At 38.6% G+C, this 21,977-nt stretch overlaps 2 protein-coding genes across 6 annotated transcripts in view; one reads left to right on the forward strand and one right to left on the reverse strand.

The window, feature by feature from the left end:
- LOC117941832 (Na(+)/H(+) exchange regulatory cofactor NHE-RF3-like) overlaps positions 1-9,181 on the forward strand; it is a 40,321-nt gene extending 31,140 nt beyond the window's left edge. Inside the window, exons 11-12 of one of the 2 annotated variants that reach the window (XM_034867001.1) lie at positions 8,694-8,816; positions 8,943-8,985. The gene's annotated coding sequence lies outside the window, so the exon portion shown is untranslated. Of the gene's footprint in view, positions 1-8,693 lie in introns of both variants that reach the window. The other variant, XM_034867002.1, reaches the window with a different exon arrangement.
- nlk2 (nemo-like kinase, type 2) overlaps positions 3,678-21,977 on the reverse strand; it is an 87,559-nt gene continuing 69,259 nt past the window's right edge. For 3 of the 4 annotated variants that reach the window (XM_034866992.1, XM_034866991.1, XM_034866993.1), the window contains 2 exons: positions 19,231-19,324; positions 16,396-18,584 (listed from right to left, as the gene is read on the reverse strand). In XM_034866992.1, the coding sequence (XP_034722883.1) occupies positions 18,530-18,584; positions 19,231-19,324 (149 nt within the window). In that variant the 3' untranslated portion in view covers positions 16,396-18,529. Of the gene's footprint in view, positions 3,695-16,395; positions 18,585-19,230; positions 19,325-21,977 lie in introns of those variants that run through there. The other variant, XR_004655986.1, reaches the window with a different exon arrangement.

Here is a 21,977-nt window from a genome sequence, read left to right on the forward strand (position 1 = left end):
CTCCTGTTTACCCCCATCTGCCTGCCTGCCGTTCTCCTCTCTGCATTTGGGTCCAATCCTCACACGCCCCCATAACAACATATGGTTATAAACCGATAACTGGTGAGACCGTTGTGCATACCTACTGTATCTGACTGTAACGTTAAATATATATTTGAATACTCTTATACGGTCTGCATAACATTAGTTAGCCCGCTAGCTTGGTTAGCGATATGCAATCTATCTATCTAGAGAAGTTATATTATTGGGATGCTAACATTGGCTAACGAAAAACAGTATTAAAGCAAAAAGTAACGTTACTTACCGGAAAACTTGCCAATTCCTGTGTCTTGTCGTGCAACCAAACGTGAGGTGCGCTTAGTGTCACAGTTACTACACAAAAAGCGTGGTAAATCCCAAAAATCAAGTTCACATGGATAAGCTTTGCTAAAAATTCTGTCATGATTGACAGGCATATAACTGTCAATCAAATCATAACCATGCCCTTAAAAACCCTCTGATTTATTGCTGATTTTAAAATCAACGAGACCATACTGTAATTCAAAAAATGAACATCATTCTGTGTTGCAAAAGACATAAACTCTTCATGAAGATGTTTACTGAGGTAATTAATCAAGTAAGAAGTGGGTCATTTCGCCATATACTTCTATAGAAACCAGTCACCCAAAGGGGTAAGCCTCTCCTCTCTAAGCATAGCTCCCATGGCGCCATTTTAATGCTACAAAGCCATTACCTGCAGTTAGCATCCTATTGACTGCCATTCAATTTTGGCGCCACTTTGTCAGGGAATAACTTTACATCTCAAGCGTTTCAAGACTATTTGTGCATTATTTATTTCTAAAGAAACACGACAATGTATAAACCTTATAACTCACGGAATGGCTAGGGTTGTGGTTTTGGTCAAGACAATCTCCTGAACTCCAAAGTGAATGTCAGAATGGAAAAGAAAGGTGATTTAAGCCCTTTTGAGCGTGGCATGGTTGTTGTTGCCAGACGGGCTGGTCTGAGTATTTCACCATCTGCTCAGTTAGTGGGATTTTTGCGCACAACCCTTACTAGGGTTTACAAAGATTGGTGTGAAATTTGAAAAACATCCTGTATGCGGCAATCCTGTGGGCAAATGCCTTGTTGATGCTAGAGGTCAGAGGTGAAGGAGCCGACTGATTCAAGCTGATAAAAGAGCAACTTTGACTGAAATAACCACTCGTTACAACCGAGGTTTTGGTGTGGGGGATGTTTTCTTGGCACCATTTAGGCCCCTTAGTGCCAATTGGGTATTGTTTAAAGGCCACGATATACCTGAGCATTGTTTCTGACCATGTCCATCCCTTTATGGCCACCATGTACCCATCCTCTGATGGCTACTTCCAGCAGGATAATGCACCGTTTCACAAAGCTTGAATCATTTCAAATTGGTTTCTTGAACATGGCAGTGAGTTCACTGTACTAAAATGGCCCCCACAGTAACCAGATCTCAACCCAATAGAGCATCTTTGGGATGTGGTGGAACAGGAGCTTTGTGCCCTGGATGTGCACTCTACAAATCTCCATTAACTGAAAGATGCTATCCTATCAATATGGGCCAACATTTCTGAAGAATGCTTTAAGCACCTTGTTGAATCAGTGTCACGTATTATTAAGGCAGTTCTGAAGGCGAAACACAGTTTTAGTATGGTGTTCTTAATAATCCTGTAGGTGACTGTACAATATACCTATAGCTCTCCATCTCTGCTGATTGGGAATGATTGAGATTTTTCTTGGCACAACTACCAGAAGACTTACACCTTTCAGACACGTTGCCCACGTCACATCTACGTCATCAAGCTCAGTTGGAGGCTGCACAGTAACGCCTAGCCATCACAGGAAAAGTGCTTCTATTTTCCTTCACTGGTCTCCATCCAGAACAACGGTATCTGTTGGTCCGCTTCTTCAATTGTCTATTGTGTTGCCCCGGCTGGAATTCAGATAGAAAGCAGGTTTAATATTGCTACACTTTGCCGAACCGGATGCACTGTCCATTAATAATAGTCTATGGAAGCAGTATATTGTTTATCAATTTTGAGAATGTCTGAAGACGTCTCCAATAGTTTGGACTTACATTGTTTAGTGGTAAAAGATGAGTAAGAGATGCTCCAACTGCGAAGTGTTTCCCAGACAGAGCACAGTGACATATCTGGAATGGAGCTAATATCTAAAAACAATTTAATTCCACTAGAGAGGTCAATTAGGAAATAATCAGTCCTGGAGTAGAAGAGAAGACATGAGAAAAACAGTACAGTGGGGAAAGAATAGTGCCACGTGTCTGTAATAGCAAAATCTTCAAGGAAAGCTAGAATGATCTTGGCATTGAGTGACATGGGTACTGGTCTAGGGGAGGAGCGGTCTAACATACTGTCTAAGACACAATCAAAGTCCCCTCAACAAATAGGCTTGTACACATTTAGGTCATGAAGAAGAGAGATAATTTAAGAAATAAACTGCTGGTCATCCCACTTAGGTGCGGAGATATTAGCAAGAGTCACTCTTTGCCTGAACCAACAGCTGGGACAAACAGATATGTTTTTTTCTGAAAGAATTTACGCTCAGCCGACACACTGAGCCTAGCACAGACATTTTTCTGTGCTCGGGGCTCAATTAAAACTGCAAGCAGTCATGAACAGGCCCTTGCCCCTTCCGGCATGTCGGGCATACTAGCAGGATGTCGGGTGATGCAGCTGCAGATTTCCTTACCATCTGACATTGTGCACATGAGTTAGACATTGTTTCTTGGGTGCAGTTCATGGTACTGGAAATTACTTATTGCAAATTTGTAACATTGTCCACTATGTGGTGCTAGAAAACACAAATTACGTTGCTGTATATCATGTGTAGACTGCATAATGAAAATTTTATTTAAAGTGGATCATCATAAATTGACTGTCAGTAGGCTCGCAATGGCAACACCATTGCACAAAAACACAAAAAGCTTTGCAATTAGTATTGATGATTAAAGGAAGCCGCATGAAGCTTTGTGAAGCATTGTCTTGGCCACTAGAAGACTTTCAACATGACGCTTTCTGTTAGGGCTGAAAGCACACTGAATGCCAGTCCTTGAGCCTTTTAAGAAAATAAATACAAGATTTCACAGAGCTCCATGAGGCTTTATTTGGCCATAACTAGCAATTTGCAAGGTGAAATCCTTGACATGCTGTTGACCCATTTTTTGAAGGATCTTTGAAGTGCTCTAGTAAAAGTTTCATACCTGTAAAACACCCAAAATTTGTCACATGACCAATGGCATCATCGTGCCTATTCATTCTCAAGATTGTACCGACCAAATATGATGAACCCCCTAGGAGTTTGAAAAGATTAGCGAAATATAGGCTACATTTTAAAAAAAACTAAAAATACAAAATGGCTGGTTGGACGGAGGTATTGAAAGCAAGTTAGAAATGTGTCCAAAATTATGAGAGCAATGTTTGTACAACATTTTATAAATATTAAGCAACTTTGTCCAAATTAAGGCCTTCCGTGTATTGAACTATGAAAGCGGCTTAATGGTCATGAACTAAAAGTTTTCACGTATGCGCCAACTTCTGTGTGTTTTCGGGTATGTCACCCTCAAAGGTGCTCAGAGGCTTGAACAACCATAAAGTTAGTTTAAGTTAAGCAGTTTACCCCTGCAGACTTCAAGTTTTTACTTCAACGTACACACCTGGAACCCATGGGAACCCATTTATAAACAACTAGGTGAGAAGTAACAAAGGTCGGTTGTTTTGTTTCTTCTAACAATAAGCATTTGTTGGCAGGTCTAGGCACTATGCACAGCCTAAACTAAATTAAATAATTATATTTATTTTATATGCTAGCTATAATCTAACCAATTTAACTTTCTGCATTCACTGTATGTGATAAATTAAATATGTAGATGTTACCTAAATGTAAGCTAAATATGAGCACATGCCAACAGATACACATGTGAAAATAAAATGAAAGAAATCCTACATACAGAACATACAGCATACTATGTACACTAATCATTACTCCAAATCTTTAATTCCTTTCCGCCATGAATTTATTGTATTTACACTGTAGCCACTTTAAATAGGATCCGTATTAACAGCTTACATGATAAAGTATGCAGTGATGCAATTACTTTATCCTACAATGACATGAACAGACAGATAGCATTTGAGTCATTGCTTACAGAAGAACTCATCGGGACCAAAGTCTAGCCTAAGTAAATTCTCCCCATTCAGCTGTGATGTGTAAAAGCTAACATTACAGTGACTTTTGTTGAACAGAGTGGAAATTGAAGAAGAGGCTATGTCTGACACTTTTTACATGTTAACATCTTGGTTTGTTGAGTGGTTGTTGACATAAGTGTAGCCCTAATACAGTAACAAAAGATGTGAGTGCAAAGATTTTAAAAACACAACTTACAAATACCCTGGGGGCTAAGCACCCCCTGTCTTGTAGCGGGAGAGACTCATGTCATCTCAGATTACAAGACCTCGGTTGACACAATAGACTGTAGTTTTTTCTTTTCTTTTTAATTTAAAAAACTAATTTTGTACATTGTTTGAACAATTCGGCATCGTACTTACAAAAAGTTTATTTTATAAATATTTTTATTATTTAGAGAAGGTGCAGTGTACAGTGCAACATTACGAAGACAATTGTAACAAGACACCCTTCTATTAACCCCGTCCCAACCACAACAAACCCTAATTACAAATATATCAAAGATATTCATTCCCATCCAAGGAAAATAACAACTAACTTAATGATAAGAAACATTCAAGAAGAAAGGCATTTCAATACATAAAGAGAAAAAAATACAAATAACAATACAAAATACAAAATACAGATAATAAAATACAAAGAAAACGTGAAATGGAATGTAGGCTATATAATCACATTTCCTTGAAATAATCTTGCAGTAAATCAACTATATAAATACTTTTCCTATTATTAAAGTCACGGATTTTAATAATATTACAATTTGTATAGTAGTGAGCCGAGATTTCTTTTAAACTTCGCTTTATGGAGATGACATTTCCCTTGTACAATTAATAGGTGGACAATCCTAAGTATTGTTTTGTTCTTATCATAATTAGGAATAACAAAAGTTATGAATGAAACTAAGGTTCTTTGAATCCTGGATGATCTCCAGAGGCCATCCAGGATTCTAGGCCAGCACTTAACTCTATTAAGAGTTTAGTGCAGAGTGACCTTTGAGAACTCTGGCAGTCATCCAGGATTCCTAGAACTATAGTTTCATTAGCAACTTACATTTTATTTCATCCTTACTGACCTCCAGAGGCAGTCCTTAACACAAGATGACATATCTGAGTATCCACATCGTAAAGATGCTGCAGAGGACATCGGCCTGAATACCATGACCAATGGATGGGGGCGGGCAACATTCACCCTATGATAACGTGAGAATGTGCTCGGCGACGCCCATAAGGCCATCCATATATCACTCTGGATGGTAGAGACTTTCCATTTGCTCTCTATGCAGAGGAAATGGCCTCCACAGTCCACTGGCACAGGCGCTGCTTTGACAGAGCACAGCCTTTCAAATGACCACCATAACAAATGAAGGGCCCTATATTGCACCCAGCGCAGCGCGGCGTAATGCCAGACGCGAGTGTCTTTGCTATTTTAAGACGTGGGCGCAGTATGGGACATGTCCCATACTGCGCCCACGTCATCTAACCTGTTCAGTAACACTTGAAAATATATGTTTTTCTCGCCTAAATTTTTACCCTTAAAAAAGTGCTGCTGTTTCCACATGCTTTGGCCCTCTGGGATGACCCTGAGTTCATTGGGAAGTTAACACTCTCAACTTGTTGTTTCTAGTGGAAGTGTGACACTAGGCCTTACTGACACAGGGCTACAGAGGTTAGAACACAGAATTTCTATTTCCGTCCAAGTAAATCATCTGAAAAATTAATAAAAAGCACTACTGTAAGCATAATATAGGGGCTATATACTAAAATAGTACCCTAGCCTCATGTCTCAACTTAGAACAGAAAAAATCCAGAAAAAGATGACTTATAAAATGGATTTTGTATGAATGTATTTCTACAGATGTGTCTGTGCGTTTGTCTTATTTCTTATTTCTAAAAAAGCCAAAAATTTGCTAAATACAAAACTTCTGAAATACAAAAACACATCCACATCACTCACAGATATGTCTGAAAGAAGTACATACATAGATTTATAGAAATAAGTAATCATAATTTCATGAAAAAGTCCATATTTTTGCCTTCAGACAGCTGTAAGAGACCACAGGAATAGTTTTTGTTGGCCATGTTTGGTATCAATCAACTCGTCTTCTTATTGGCTACACAGGGATGCCAGTTTATGACCTCATCTTCTAATTTGTGGGCTCCACTGTCAATCTTTCCCACGTGCGCCCAATGGGGAGTGTGACATTTCATTTGCTTAGCTTGGGGGTATCTTGAGATACACTGATCCTATTGGCTGGGAACAACGTTCATTGAAAACTGCACAAGCCAGAGAATGTAACGCTGTCTTTGGTTTCTCTATAGCATGCTCACGGAAAAAGATACACACGATAGAAACCAAGAAACGATTCACTAGATTTCTCTACGTCAAAACTTGGGCTGAAACTACAAGATTGTGAGGGGACCAGATAATTATGGATTACAAGGCTTGGATATTCTAATACCTTAGGGTGTTTTCGATGTAGGAAACTAAGGTTTTTGGCGATCTTTCACCGCTGTGATTAAAGACACGAGGAGACAGGTAGGAAACACACACTCGATTAGACTCAAATCTTTCTGTGTTTCTTTACTTCAGAACATGATTATCACCGTTGTGAGTCAGCGTATTGCTTCGTGTGTGGGCTCGATGGAATCAGGAGACTTTAAGCTTTCAAATGATGTATGACATGAGCGTGTTTATGACGGATTAATGCTTACAATTTAGGAAAGAAGTCAGCACTTCCGAAAAACGGCGAGTTTATTTTCCGTGCACGTGAACCGTCCGCCCAAGAAGCTAAATAGCAAATGCACCTGCGCCAACCTTTGCGCCCATGGGCTTGCTGGTTACAGTGAGGTGTGTTCAGGTGAATTCGTGGCGTATTGCTCTCTTGCGGCAGACTAACAAAAACCTGGTCTAAATTCAGTAATGTAGTATTTCATAGCTATTTTACCAGCACATAAGTAAAATGTGCCTAGGCCTGTACACTTGTTACATCCACACAGGGAAGCACAGCAGCACGCAAAACATTACAAATAAAAATATTATGGTGCAAATCCGCCAAAATAATAGCAGTGCGCCAAGGTACAAACGCCCCTGGCTTTTAAAGGAAATGGTAGATTACAATGATGTGCCTAGATTGTTGAAATAGGGCCCGAAAAAGTTGCCAGCACTTTAGGGAGGAACGCCTTATTAGGCCACTAGGGGACACCTGTGCCATCCAAGTTCCACCTCAAACAGGATTCACTCACGGACAAGGCATTTAGTTTGCCAACGGGTTTTGTGGAAGTGATGGCAAGGAGAAACGCAGGGTTCAAAGGGAGGCATGCACTGGGCGTCCAGCACCAGGGCAGGTTCCATGCAGAAGATCTTGGGGCGCTTGTGGGACGCAACCTCAGAGCTTGTTTTAAGAAGTGGGATACAAGCCTGTGGCTCCCAAAAGTGTTACTGTCAACCACAACATACGGCAACGATATAGCAGCCACTAGACTAGATTCTGCAGAAACTCAACGATGTTTTTCATGATACTATTCATGATAGTATTTCTGACAAGCTCTACGCAATCTATCAACAGCAAGTTGTGCCCTTGAGCGATCAAACCCACAGCTGATGGCAACAGGGGTCTGGATGACAAATCCCCCACAGAGACAGGAGGTGTTCCCTGCCAAGTAGGCGCGAGGGCGCCTTGCAGCAGAGACTGAAGCAGGGAGAACAAAATCCTGGCGGGCCAGATGGGGGCCACCAGAAGAAGCGACCCTAAGCACAAGCAAAGATATCGAAGGAGTGGCTTCAGGAAAACTCTGTGAATGTCCTAGAGTGGCCCAGACAGAGCCAAGACTTGAATCCCATTGAACATCTCTGGAGGGACCTGAAAATGGCTGTGCACTCCCTATCCAACCTGATGGAGCTTGAGAGGTTCTGTAAAGAGGAATGGGAAAAACTGGCCAATGATAAAACAATGACAAAGACTTGAGGCTGTTATTGCTGCCAAAGGTGCCAAAACAAAGTATTGAACGAAAGGCTGTGAACACATGTACATATAATGTTTGTTCTTTATTTTTATTAAATATGCAAACATTTATAAAAATATAATGTTGTCATTATGGTGTATTATGTGTAGGATTTTGAGAGTTAAAAACATTGAATCCATTTTGGAATAATGCTGTAACATAACAAAATGTGGAAAAAGTGTAGCGCTGTGAATACTTTCCGTACTGTAACTGAAGATGTGAGCTAAAGAATTCATGCACGAGCCTTGACTTACAGGACGCCTGCCTGAAGTCTTTATATCAATTACTCGGAGGATCAACAGATGAGAAACGGGCGTCAGTCCTGATCTCTTCCACGCCCAAGGAACGCCCACTCACACACAGAAAACTACAGTCACAGCCTAGGCTGTGGCATGCATGGTCCCTCATTAGAGGACTTTGGGTTATTCTAATTAAATGAAAATTTTCAACTTGTTTTTTGTTTTTCAGCTGTCACAGAGAACATGTGATGCTTTCTTGTGATCAAAATGAACAGAACCCGAATGACATCAGCAGACAAGGGAAGCCGAAGAGCTCAAGTCATAGCAGAAAATGATTATACAGCAGATTGAGGTTAGATACTCGGGGAATAACTAATGTTATTGCTTGGTCATTAGATTTTTTCCAAATCCGTCAACAGAATCACCTCTGTGTACTTGTCTTCTGGGACCAGGTGTTGGCACTGGATGCTCTGCCAAGTCTACAGTATAATGAGATCACATTAACTTTTTTTTAACATTGGTATACATACGAATCCAAATGTATATATATTTTTTAAATTATAACCAATGCTCATTATTTTGTGTGCAGCTTACTGTATGATATGAGTTGTGAAATAGCTTTAAAGGAGACGTATTATGCTTTTCCATATTTTCTGTCATATCTTAAATGTTACCATCTCAGATGTTCATGTTAAACATGGCCAAAGCTTTAAATAATGACGTAAACACTGGTTTATTGGTATTTCTTTAAACCAATCACATTCGTCATGGGCGGCAATAAGCTCCACAAGGAGCTGCTGCAAAAAAGCCTCAGGTGGGAACTTGTTTTGGTGGAACATGTACATTCAAAAGTTGTTGGAGCCATGAAAGAGAGAACTGGATTTAGCCTGCAGAAATCTGAGGAGCAATTTACCCCAGTCATCTGGGGCGGCTGTGGCTCAGTGGTAGAGCGGTTGCCTGCCAATCGGAAGGTTGACGGTTCGATCCCTGCCCCTGCAGTCATTGTCGAAGTGTCCTTGGGCAAGACACTGAACCCTGAGTGTGAATGTGTGTGAATGTTTATCTGATGAGCAGGTGGCACCTTGTACGGCAGCCCCGTCTGTGAATGTCTGTGAATGGTGAATGTTTCCTGTAGATGTAAAAGCGCTTTGAGCAGTTGTTAAGACTGGAAAAGCGCTATATAAATACAGCACATTTACATCAGAAATCCACGGTGCAACACAAAGAAAGCAGCAGGAAACGAACATTGGCAAATAGACATGCATCTGGTGGAATTTCCTGCGGCAAGTGAAATGTCGTTGATATACTGTAGACTAGCAGAGCACAGATTCAAAGACTCCGGAGATGCGGAATCCCTGACAAATCAGGGCAGACTGGGCTTTTGAAAGAGATAGGCACTCCAACAGAGCGTCCCAGCGAGAGGGGGAACACAGGTATAGCAGACGTACGCAGTATGAAAAAAATTGTATTTTTGAACATTAAAGCATTAAACACGTTTCTTTAGAAACACAAAATACAAGTGCCTTAAAACGGTATATATGTCTCCTTTAAAATGTTTAGCACCGTCTACAAATGTGCATTTTTAAATTACTGTTAATTATGTTCTCTATGTAATATGATTCACTGTGATTGGATGTATTCATTTATATTAAATGTTTTCGGTGCAAATTTTGGCCTTTTTATCAGCTACTTTTCTTTGTTCTATGAGTGGCAACAGATTGTATTTATTTTGGGGTGGACATGTGCCATAGTCTGTTGTTGGCACTCACACCTGAAAGCAAGAAGGTTCTCCCAGTTTCCTCAAGTCCAAAGATATGCAAGTTAGATTAATTAAGAATAATGATTGCCCATTGGTATATAAGTGAGTATGAATGAGTCTCTGTTTTGGACCTGAGCGGAAAAAAAACTAGGATTGGTTATCGTGCACCAACAAGGTAGCCTGAAAGGAGACACGCTGGACTATTTAAATCTTAACATGTGGATTTTGGCATCTGGATAGTCTGGTAACAATATTCAGAGAGACTTATATGATAATTCAATAATAATCAAGACACAAGATGATATCTTTCAGGTTATCTTCAATTTTCACATTATGAGAAGTATGGACAACAACGCATTTTTGGCATTCTTTAAATATCACATTTAATGTTTTCACCATTATCTTTCATTATTGATATTTGATTTACAGTGCTCAAACGCAGAGTTTAATACATTATCTACTGTGTTATACTGCAAGTTTTATTCAAATTACAATTCATCTGATTAAAACATCAAGTATACAAACATAGTAAAGGACAGCAAATTATATGAATCAAAATATACCAATAGTTGCAAAGTTGTTAGTTTCTTACCCAAGTTTGTCAGTTATTACTCTACAATTTTTCAAAATGAGCATCATTTGATTCAAGTACGTATTTCCAACAAAAAATAAACTATAGGAAACTATTATATCTACACAAAGAGTTCATACAGGCATAGGGAGAAAGCGTGACGCGTACCACTGCAAGCCGTGTTCATTCCTGAGAAAATTCCTGTTCAGTTTCCAATAGACATGGTGTCTATTGAAAACTGAACATGCCTCTTTTTATTGTCTCCTTTGTGTCAGAGTTGTCTGTGTTGAACGTTTGTTTTCATAATGGGTTGGAGTTATGGGAGAGGCACTGAACCCCGAGTTGCCCCCGATGCGTCATCGGAGTGTGAATGTGTGTGAGTGTATTTCTGATGAGCAGGTGGCACCTTGTACGGCAGCCTTGACCACAGTGTATGAATGTATGTGAATGGTTCCTGTAAAAGCGCTTTGAGTAGTTGTTAAGACTAGAAAAGCGCTATATAAAATACAGCACATGTGACAGAAATCAAGTAATGAGACTCATCAGGGAGAATCAACATCAAAGTCTGTTGGAGGGCTACCCATGTACTCATAGCACTAGAGTTACATCCAGGTAATGTATTACTTTTGGGCAATAACATAGTGGCAGAGAGAGTTTAAAGAATTGAACTAAAATATTGAAAACATGTAGGAAAAGACCTAAATTAAGATGAAACTAAAGGAAACACAATCACGCATAAAGAAGCACTGCAAGTACAGAAAATACAAGCAAATAGAGAAACAATAAAAATCCTACAAACAATAAGTTACAACATGATGGACATTTCCAGGTGACGCTAAAAACTTTAAAAGGCTTCTGCCGTTATGAAATTCTAAACAAGGCTCTTGCGTTGCATGTTCTGTTTTGTAGTGATGCCCAAATGAAACTTTGTGAACCATTTTCTTTATTTTCTGAGCTAGAACTAGAACTAGATGGCGCTCTCTCTTCAAAGAAAAATGTTAAAGTAATGTCAATTCACTGTTTTTAAGCCTTTGTTGAGAGAGCCACATATTGTGGGCTCAGAAAAATAGAATATGGTTTAAAAGCTTTATTTGGCTATCACTAGTGCTTTGCTCTGTGCAGAACTCTAGGATGGAGTGGTGGAGTCTGTGCAATTTACTTTAAAAAAGGACTTTGTAAATACTTCAGAATCAATAAAATAGAAAAAAGTTAGAAACCATCATTATCTGTTCTGAATTCCCTGTGGTTAAAGGCTTTTGTTTTACCCAGCAAACATTTGATCTCAATGTGATCAGGATTTATTATTGTATAGTAGTTAAATTAAGTAACACTTCTTAACACATTTTTCCATCTTTAATCATCAATGTTTGACATAATTGAAGGGTTTTTAATCTCACCCGGAAATTTCTGTTGTTGTGTTAGACTTGCGGTGTTTCTCTGTGCTGCATATGAGGTTTCACATTGTCTATTTTGTTTGGTTTTCTAAAGTTACAGTCCATTGAGATCTTTGGGCCCCTAAACAATATGATCTTTAAATATAAACTTTGTGTGGGCATTGTTTTTGCAAACATTGCTCCAACAAGCAGAAAACCCATTGTGTGCAGTTATTGGAGAAAAAAAAGCCCACTATGGAGCCAATCACAACTCTATAAACAAATGGAAAGAATAGTAGTATAGTACCAGGGCCGGGTACTATAAGCTGGTTCCATTTTGGCTCCGGTTCTCAGTTAGGAAACCTCAGGAATATCCTAATCCTGTTAAACTTTTGTATATTTTTTAACTTTTTAATTGAACTCAGCTCTTTTTTTTATTAGCAAACCATTTCACGTTTCAATATTTTAAGCAAAAAAGTCAAAGCCAAATCTAAAGTCTATTCAATACTTAATTCTGATTCGATAAAAGGCTATTCAACCCCAACCATATACAGCACATCCTGCAAAAATAACTAAGCACTAGTACTAGTAAGCACAAAATTCTTAATAGTCTGAAAACATTCCAAAACAAACAGGAAGTTAATTATGTGATACTTGACAATCATCTTTAAATCAAATCAACTCCTTAACATTGAACTTTGAACACAGCCACTGTAGTCTAAGTAGTTGGGCTCTACCGAACAGTCACGGTATGAGGGTCATGATTCAGTCTCACTGTGAAGAATGGGACTCCGGAGCTGGAAGACCTGCCTGCAGGTTCCTGGTCAGCTACAACAGCAGCAGGGAGAGATGTGTCCGTGTTGCTCCACCACTCTACTGTATGTTAATGGAATCACATCCAACGCACATTAAAAGGCATCACCCAGATGTGTCTATTGTGCCTTGTTGCCTTTTTTGTTGACGTTTGCTAAACTATTATCATTATCAAACAAGCAATATATCAAATTTGCCAGTGGGCAAAATGTTAGCTCAGTCCATAGCAAGTGGACTTTGTCTGTCCTGAACACTTGCACTTCTCTGTTAAATAAAAATAAATGTATCCTTATGTATTTTTTTTTCTTCGTTGTACTGCACTTGCACCAAACCATGACACATAAACCAGTGCATGCAAAATAAACTTGACTTTTGTGTACCGTTACACCCATAGTAAGTGATTATCTTATCAAAGAGTAAAAATTGGCTAACAGTCAGGGAACCCTTGGCTATTGGTAGTACTTTGTAATACAAACATCTGATGATTAAAAATTTCAGGTGAATGCTTTGCACTTAGATTGTGCAGTAGAGGTTTGCAGGGGCAGTACATGTTATTTCAATATAAAAGCTTGAAAAGACATTTCAAGTGTTTTTTTAATTCGTCCCCACATAAAATCAGAAAGGTGTGGAGGTAAACAAAGCAAAGTTACTGAGCCCAAGAGGTAGAGACCAACATGGTGAGTCATTAATATACATATTCACACAGTGCCACTGTGGTGAAATAATAACAAAAAAGGCTTCTCCCTAATTGTATCTACAAATCTGCTGTACACACAAAATACAGTTAACGTGAAAATTCTTTGTTGATCTTAACAGGATTTTCTGTCCTTTACAGATCCCAGTTGCAAGGTTAAAATAAAGACAACATATACATTTGTATGCAAGTTTAAAAATAAAATTAACTTCCCAGCCTTAGAAATACGCAGGCTAATACAAGTTATATACAGTGGTATTGTTCTTTAGGTTGATGTGTAGATTTGCTTCTCTATTTATATACATAATCATACTTTGAGGTGTGAAAAGAATGCATGCCATAGGACACAAGAACAGCAATAGAAAACAATTCTAAAAATATATAAAATAATTTCCTTCAAAGTTTTTTTTCTTTTCTGGAGACAGTGTACATGTAGAAGCGGGAGCACACTTTAGAACTAACTGCATTTTAGAAAAATCATCCATTTGGGTTTTTCCATTTAGAAAAACCTAAATGGATGACACCATGCCATCATTTATACGTCAATCTTATGCTACTGTTTCTATGTTGCTATGGTGAGCTTGTCTAATGCAATTCATGATGACATAGTTGGTCAATAGTATGTGGTTATATTCAAGCAGACATTGAGAATTAACAACCTTAAATATGGATATTGCTGGTTAAACTGCTTATTTGCCTTAGTAAGTTTTCTCATTTTCATATTTTGTTCCTAACACAAGGACAGCTTCCCATTTGTCCTTATAGTCAAAAGAAGAACAAGCTGAACAAACCTATTTTGACAAAGCAGGCTCCAAAGGAAGACTGGATCTTGACTTTAGTAAGCTACCACAGCCATGCTCGTTTTATGTTTCTGTACTTTTAAGTATTTCTTTACAATCGGGGTCGGATTCTCATACTGTTGCCCATCACACCCCATCACTTAAGAGAACATCTGGATGACACTCCCAACATGTGTAACTTTAACACTTACCCAAAGAACAAAACAGAATGAGTAGTCAGACAATGACTCAAAGAAACAAAGAAATACACATTTCAGATGAAACCTAATAAGAGATATGTGTACTACAACTTAATTGGTCTTAAGTTAGATCACATGTGACGGTTGCTGATATGACCCATTCAAATTTATTACATTTTATTGCACTGTTTTGAGTAGTCAAAACAATGGACATCTGAACAGTTCTCAAGCTAATTTGGTTGCAGTCTGTTGTTTCCCCAGGGTCATTATTTAAAGATGAACATTTCCAATTCAAAAAGATTTGAGATTTGTCCACCCTGAAATACACTACCATAATTAATTTGTTAAAGCAGTGATTACACCCCATATTTACGTTTATAGTAACAGCGCCCCCTAGTATCCGTAGTAGTTGAGGAAAGCGAGAGGTGAGGAAGTGGTGGATTTGTAAAAATTAAGGCAGGACTTTCACCCAGGACCGGGGATTTTTTAAATAATTCACCCGTTTAAATAATAATTAGGCTCAAACTTCTGCATAATTGAAGGTATTCTGCTTTGAGTGACAGGTGGTGTGCCATCGCAGGGGGCAAGTAAACTGCAGGTTTCATTCAGCCTGCCTTAGCTCCATCCACTTTTCACTTCTTTGCCTAGTTTTGGATTAGACAACTTGAGGCAACGCCAAGATGGCTACAATTATAGCCACAAGGAGCCGCACAATTTGAGCTTTAGTTTGGCTTTTCAGAAACCAATGGGTGACGTCATTGAGACTATGTCCATATTTTATACAGTCTATTATTATCTATGTTACCATTAGGGACTGTTTGGATTGTTTATGGATTGAACCACCGGAGGAAAATAGGGGAGGGTCATGTCTTTTTGTTCTTTGTTGATGGGAAGGTCATCCAACTCTTATTAGTCTAGGGGGGAGGAAGAAGTGGTAGCATGCAAGCTCCCAAACTGTCACAGAAAATGTATTATTGGCAAAGTGAAAGTCTAGTCTTTTTAGACTTAAGACTCCAAATTGCCCCCGGTAGTCCCTTAAATAAAAGCTAACAGTCCCTTACCTTTGGTGGTTTGAATATGAGGATGTAAAAATGCTCCTGTGGGTCGTATTTCCTGCCAACACTAGGGATGCTTATTCATGAACCACTCCTATAAGTTGTTTTAAAGGGTAAAAAGAAACATCCTATATTTTTGTATGGTTTGGAGGACTTGTTTGAGAAGATTTGGTGTTCCATTAATGGATCCATTTTCTAAATATATTTTAAAAGAAGCAGATAAACTGAACCCAAAGTGTCTTCTTTGTTTTTAGTATCGAACATGTTTGTCTTTTTGTTCTTCTGGGTGGGCTGGAGGTGTTAAGAGGGAAAATGTTTACTCAGATGTCTTGTGTTCTGTTTGTGGGGTATTAGTTGATATAAAAGACCATGCTTAAAAAAGTTCAAAAGCAAAATGGACAAAGACATTTTAAATAAATGCATCTTATGACCACTGGCCAACATTACGCTCCACAATCAAACTGTTGGGTAAAAGGTTCTTAAAAACAACAGGAAGGCTGGCCCACCCTACAGAATTTGTTGTGAAAAAAGATCTTTTCTTTAACTCTAGCTATTGAAAGGTCAACAGGCTGTAGAGGTTTCCATTCAACTCCATTTAAGTCGTGTGTACATAGAGAAATTCTATTGAATTAGTCATTAGTCATTAGTAAGCTGACATATTTCAGTTCAGTATAATGTTTTTTTTTTCCTGAATTTTTATTCTTCCTACTCTTTGGGGCAAAATTAGTTCAGTTTGGCTGAGTGATTAAATAGTTACTACCAAACAAAGTTAGGAGGCACACAAGAAGAAAGCTAACTATTCATTCATAGAAATAAAAACTATTTTGTTAGGCTGACAGGTCTGTTTAGCCATGCACTATTATTGAACTGACTATTAGCAGTACAAGTAATATGGTTGGTCAAATAAGGGGGCAGAAGTAGTACTGTAGTAGTAATTTCCTGTTCTGCTCCTTTTCCCTTTGTCAGTACAGTACAGCTTTCTGAAGTCAGATGGGTTGTGTCATCTTGTTGGCAGGGCGTATAAGAATAGTTTTTAGTCTGATTCCTTTTTAAACTTATTTCTTATTCACAGAAAGATTCAGATGTTCTTGTAACTTGCAAGTGTGCATTTATACCCTGAACTTCAAGACCGAATTATCTCAACACCAAAACAATTTATCTAAAAACCTAACCTATTTAGGGGTATACCTGACCCTTTGCACAATGACTGACTGACAGATTTAAAAAATCGGACAGGTTCAACTTATTATTGCAAACAATATTTATAAACAAATATTGAGGGGCCTCATATATAAATGTCTGCATACAATCATCAAAATAGCATATACATGCATACATTTACTTGTTCTAATACGTGTGCATTATACATAAATGTAAAACTTCACATATATCTGAACAATAATTACATTCCTGTACGCATGTCCTTATTTTAAGATAAAAAAAACTTGTTGATTTGTCACCTTCTTTGGTAACAACCGTGAATAGTTGATACGTCCAAGGTTGCAAATTAGTTAAATTCTATTAATTTCTCACCAATATATTTAATATAAATAGACAAAAGTGCCATGTTATGGCCTTATAAGTAAATGACAGAAGCTTTGCGGACCATGACATGGAAGCATACAACTATGAATAGATGACAAACTATGAAAATAAAGAAGAAAGAATGACCTTCAATTGGGTATGTGCCACAGTATGACACACAGCCCTGACTTATTTATCCCTTCTAAAGTTCTAATGGCTAATGTGTTGAGTGTTCGCTAACACTCAACAACTAACACTAAACTAAGTGCTTCAAACAAAATGTTGAACCATCTTATAGTCTCTGAACCTTTCCCAAATCAAATGTGGAGGAGAACTGTGGCTGACAATTCTTGTGACTTAATGTCATGACAAAAAGACACACAAGTGTCTGAATAGAGAACAGTGTGGGGCAGTGTGATTCAGCCAGGTGGAGGCTATGATGGCAGGCTGTTAACCCGTTTCAAGTGAGGCAAGTAAGAACACCTTTGCCTCATCAGAAGACGTCCAAACTAGTTTGTGTCAAACACACTTAATCTCTGAAATGTGTCCGTCCATCCAGACACATGAATAAGTATAATTTAAAATATGTGCAGACGGATAGCATTTATTCTGAATCTTGCACCTTGCAAATCTGCCCCAACATTGAAATGTTTGTATAATTTATACATGAGGCTCCTGATCTTTGGCAAATTAAATTTGCTGAATTGAAATAACACTGCAAGTTGCATGAAGACCTTGAGCCTTTATCTTTAAACCACTAGTGCCATCTAGCAGCCTCACATAATATATAAAATGGTTTAAGAAGCTTTGTGAGGCTTATTTTGTCACCACTAAAAATATGGGGATTGACTAGCTTTCAGATTAATTTCAATCGATTGTCTGATTTAATTTATCAGTGCAGAGGTGAAGCTGGGCATAATAATGCAGAGTAGCCTGATTGTATGGGAAATTAATCCATTTGTGATTACAGATATGTTAAAATAGACATCTTTTTAAAATTTATATTAATCTATTTAGCAAAACAAATGTACAAACTATTAAATTGTATCTGCCTGGAAGTAACCAGATGAGTTTGTTTAAAACATTCTGATTTGGTATCCAGAGGACCCCCCTAAAGCAATTGTCAGTGGATTTCTCTTCATTTGTTTCATATACTATATATTGTTGCATACACACAGCAGACCTGTGAGTCCTGCACTCCAGTGAAATGCTACGCAGATGATAGAAGACGTTGAGATGTGTTCTTGTTCCCAGTTTAGCAGCTCGTCAGTTGGGAAAAATTATGACACAGCAGCAGCTATTCCCACACCAATGGAGATGGAGGCATTTCAGAGGGCTGAGCCACTGTGGAACTGTTCAAAAGAAGGCAAACAAGTGTGTGAAGTTAAGCATGTGTCTGTTTAGAAAAAGTAATTTTTTACTCAGAATCAGAATCAAATATACTTTATTGATTCCCGAAGGGATACTGTACTAACTTGGTTAAATGTGTGTGGTTAGTTATGTTTTGTTCCTCACGTGATTAAAATTTGTCTGAAGAGAGGCTTATATATCTCCTACTATACTTCTTGGAAAGTACATAATTGAATTACCTTAAAGTTTTAAAACCACTTACATGGAAGACATAAGGTAATGCAGTTACTTGTAGTTACAGCTTTACATGTTGGGACTTTTATAAACTAGTAGTAGGAGCAGCAGGACGATTTCAAAAGAGTTTTAAAAGTTTCATAGTTTCTTCTCAAACTCTCATTTGTCATTTCACCTCATAACACTGTTGCAATCAATGTAATGTATTTGGAAATGGTGTGTGGCTTGTTAGCCTAGCCTAGCACAAAACAGGGAAACTGCAAGCTTAGCTCCATCAACTATAAAAAAAATGTACTCCTACAATTCTGAAACACAAAGTCTAGATTAAAGATTAACATGTTGTATATTTTGCTTTCAACACATACATAATCTTTAGTTCTGAGTTCTACTTTTTTGTATTAAAAAGCCTCGTACCTGATAAAGCTTTTAAAAGCAGCTGATTGAGGGTTAATGCAGAGTGGCACTCGACTCCCCTTTTGCTGTTCCAAAATGAACTGGTGGATGATCTCTGTGAAGGAAAAAACAAAGAGCAGAAAAAGACCAGTTAATTAATTTTAAGAAATCAATAAGTAAAGCAATAAAGTCAGATATTGTTTTTTTAACTTTCTTAAAAATATATTTCTCAAATTTTCTCAAAAAAGAAGTCGTGAAGTTTTTGAGTTCAAGTCTTAGTCCAAGTCATTTGACTGTATCCCAAATCATTTGACTGTAGTCTAAATCATCTGACTTGATTCCAAGTCATTTTACTGGTCTGCACCTCTGCTGTGAATATTCTCTAAGTAACTAACTTTGTTTGATTGGGCATAGGCATTACTTTAATTTGATTATTTATTCAATCTTTATTTTAGTAGGATTTTCCAGGATCATTCTCATTGAGATTCAGAATCTCTTTTACAAGGGAGTGCTGACAACAGCAGCATAAAAAGTTTCACATGGAAGAACAAACAGTGAATAATCAGTGCTCAGTACCAGTACATGTATTCATTGAGTGGTCAAATAGTTCTTAATCCTGTTTTATAGTAAAATTATCCCCAGGAATCCCCAGAACCCCCAGTGGTCCCTGCCTATGTGACCAGAGAGATCAAACCAAACACAGAAAACTCCTCATAGCCTTTTTTTAACTGCAACTTGTTGCTGAAAGGATGGCATGCATGCCAGTTAAAGTTTGTCTTTTGTAATTAAATAGTTCATCTTGCTGGACGAGTTAACTATTTTTGTGTTCACAGAAACTGTCCCCATCAGTGCTCTATTTTAATCCGCTGAAACAAGGACAGATGACAACTTTGGACACCGCTATCTTGTTTCAAGTCAGATTAGCTGTTTTTTCTGCTGCCATTTGGAGGAGCAGTTCTCACGTTAATTCATTTACTTGTAATAATACGGACTATTCTGTTTTTACCATGGAGGATCTATCGGACGAATGAATGGACAAACACACCAAAATATGCTTCAGGAGAGGTGGTTCATGTGAGGCAATTTATCTTCTGGGCAGAGATAAGTAAGTGAGTTAATTTTGTAACGGCTATTGCTGCATAATTTCAGGTCGAAAGGACCCAGTTGAGGTGGTTCGGGCATCTGGTAAGGATGCCTCCTGGGCGCCTCCCTAGGGAGGTGTTCCAGGCACGCCCAGCTGGGAGGAGGCCTCGGGGAAGACCCAGGACTAGGTGGCGAGATTATATCTCCAACCTGGCCTGGGAACGCCTCGGGATCCCCTAGTCGGAACTGATTGATGTGGCTCGGCAAAGGGAAGTTTGGGGTCCCCTGCTGGAGCTGCTGCCCCCGCGACCCGATACCGGATAAGCGGTCGAAGATGGATGGATATTGCTGCATACATCTTACTGTATAATTGTGATTAGGAGCGCTGTGCACTCTTTACTGCTGTGCTGAATGCTCTGATCATGGTGCTTGATTAAACTCTCCTCTTTGATAAAGCTTATAATCAGGGAGTTAGGAGTTGCAGCGTTCGCCTAGACCGCCTGGGGAGGGGGTGTAGCCACAGACATAGTGCGCCCCCTCCCTATCTCTGCTTCTCTTTATAGAAAGCTTATATCTAGGGAGAGAGGAGTTGCAGTTGCAGCGGAGAGGGTGTGAAGCCACAGTCAGGCTCGTCCCCTCCTTATACTTTCTTTTCCGCAGCTCTTAGCTATTTTGTTTTAGTTTCAGACTGCCGGTGAACTTCTTTTGACACACTGAGTTCCTCTCTCCTCTCTCTTTTGTGTGCAAATGCTTGTTACTAACCTAGTCTGGGGAGCTTGTTCCCCGGAACCCTTACGTTCTATCGCCTCGCAGTTTTACTTGGATTGGGGTGACACCTAAATCATGGTTGCAGCTGTCACCATGGTCCTGCTAGGTGCCCTGTTATACCCTGCAGTGCCTTGCTATGCCCTGTAGTGCCTTGCTATGCCGTGCTACATCATGCTATGCCCTGCTACACCCTGCTATTCCATGAACTACTACAATAACTACTATTTCTAGTCATAGTTCCATTGTCTGTATTGGGACTATAATTGCCACTGTTCATCATACCTCCAACTGGCACCAGCAGAAAACAGCCTACCAAGAGCCTGGGTCTGTTCAAGGTTTCTCTCTAAAAGGAAGTACTGCTCACAATTCATGGTTTCTGCCTAAAAGGGAGTTTTTCCTCACCCCTGTCTCACAAAATGCTTGCTCTTGTGGGAATTACTGATAATTTTTCTCTAGAATTGTGGTCTAGACCTAGTCTATCTGTAAACTGTCTCAAGATAACTCTTGTTATGATTTGATACTATGAATAAAATTGAATTGAATTGAAGAGACGTCTATGATGGGTTTATGGTGTTGTCATTTATACATGTGTTAATTTGGTTTATGGTTTATTGTCTATTTTTTTAACTTTTTTGTTGAATTGTCTTGAATATTATTTGTTATAGTCATAGCAGGTTAATAGATGCTTTTGATTGAAGAACTATTGTTAATCAATGTAGCTCAAGTTGAATGAATTCTATTATACTTTAAAGAGCAGTTGTCTGCAATTATTTGTGTATATGTTGTATATGTTGTCCTTCACTAATCAACATAAGATAAATTAATATATATATATGTATATTCCTCTCCGGGGAACCATCACCTTATCGTGGTGGAGAGGTTTGTGTGTCCCTATGAACCTGAGGGCTGTGTTGTCT

The sequence above is a fragment of the Etheostoma cragini genome, chromosome 3 (assembly GCF_013103735.1).
Source record: "Etheostoma cragini isolate CJK2018 chromosome 3, CSU_Ecrag_1.0, whole genome shotgun sequence".
Taxonomy (NCBI): domain Eukaryota; kingdom Metazoa; phylum Chordata; class Actinopteri; order Perciformes; family Percidae; genus Etheostoma; species Etheostoma cragini.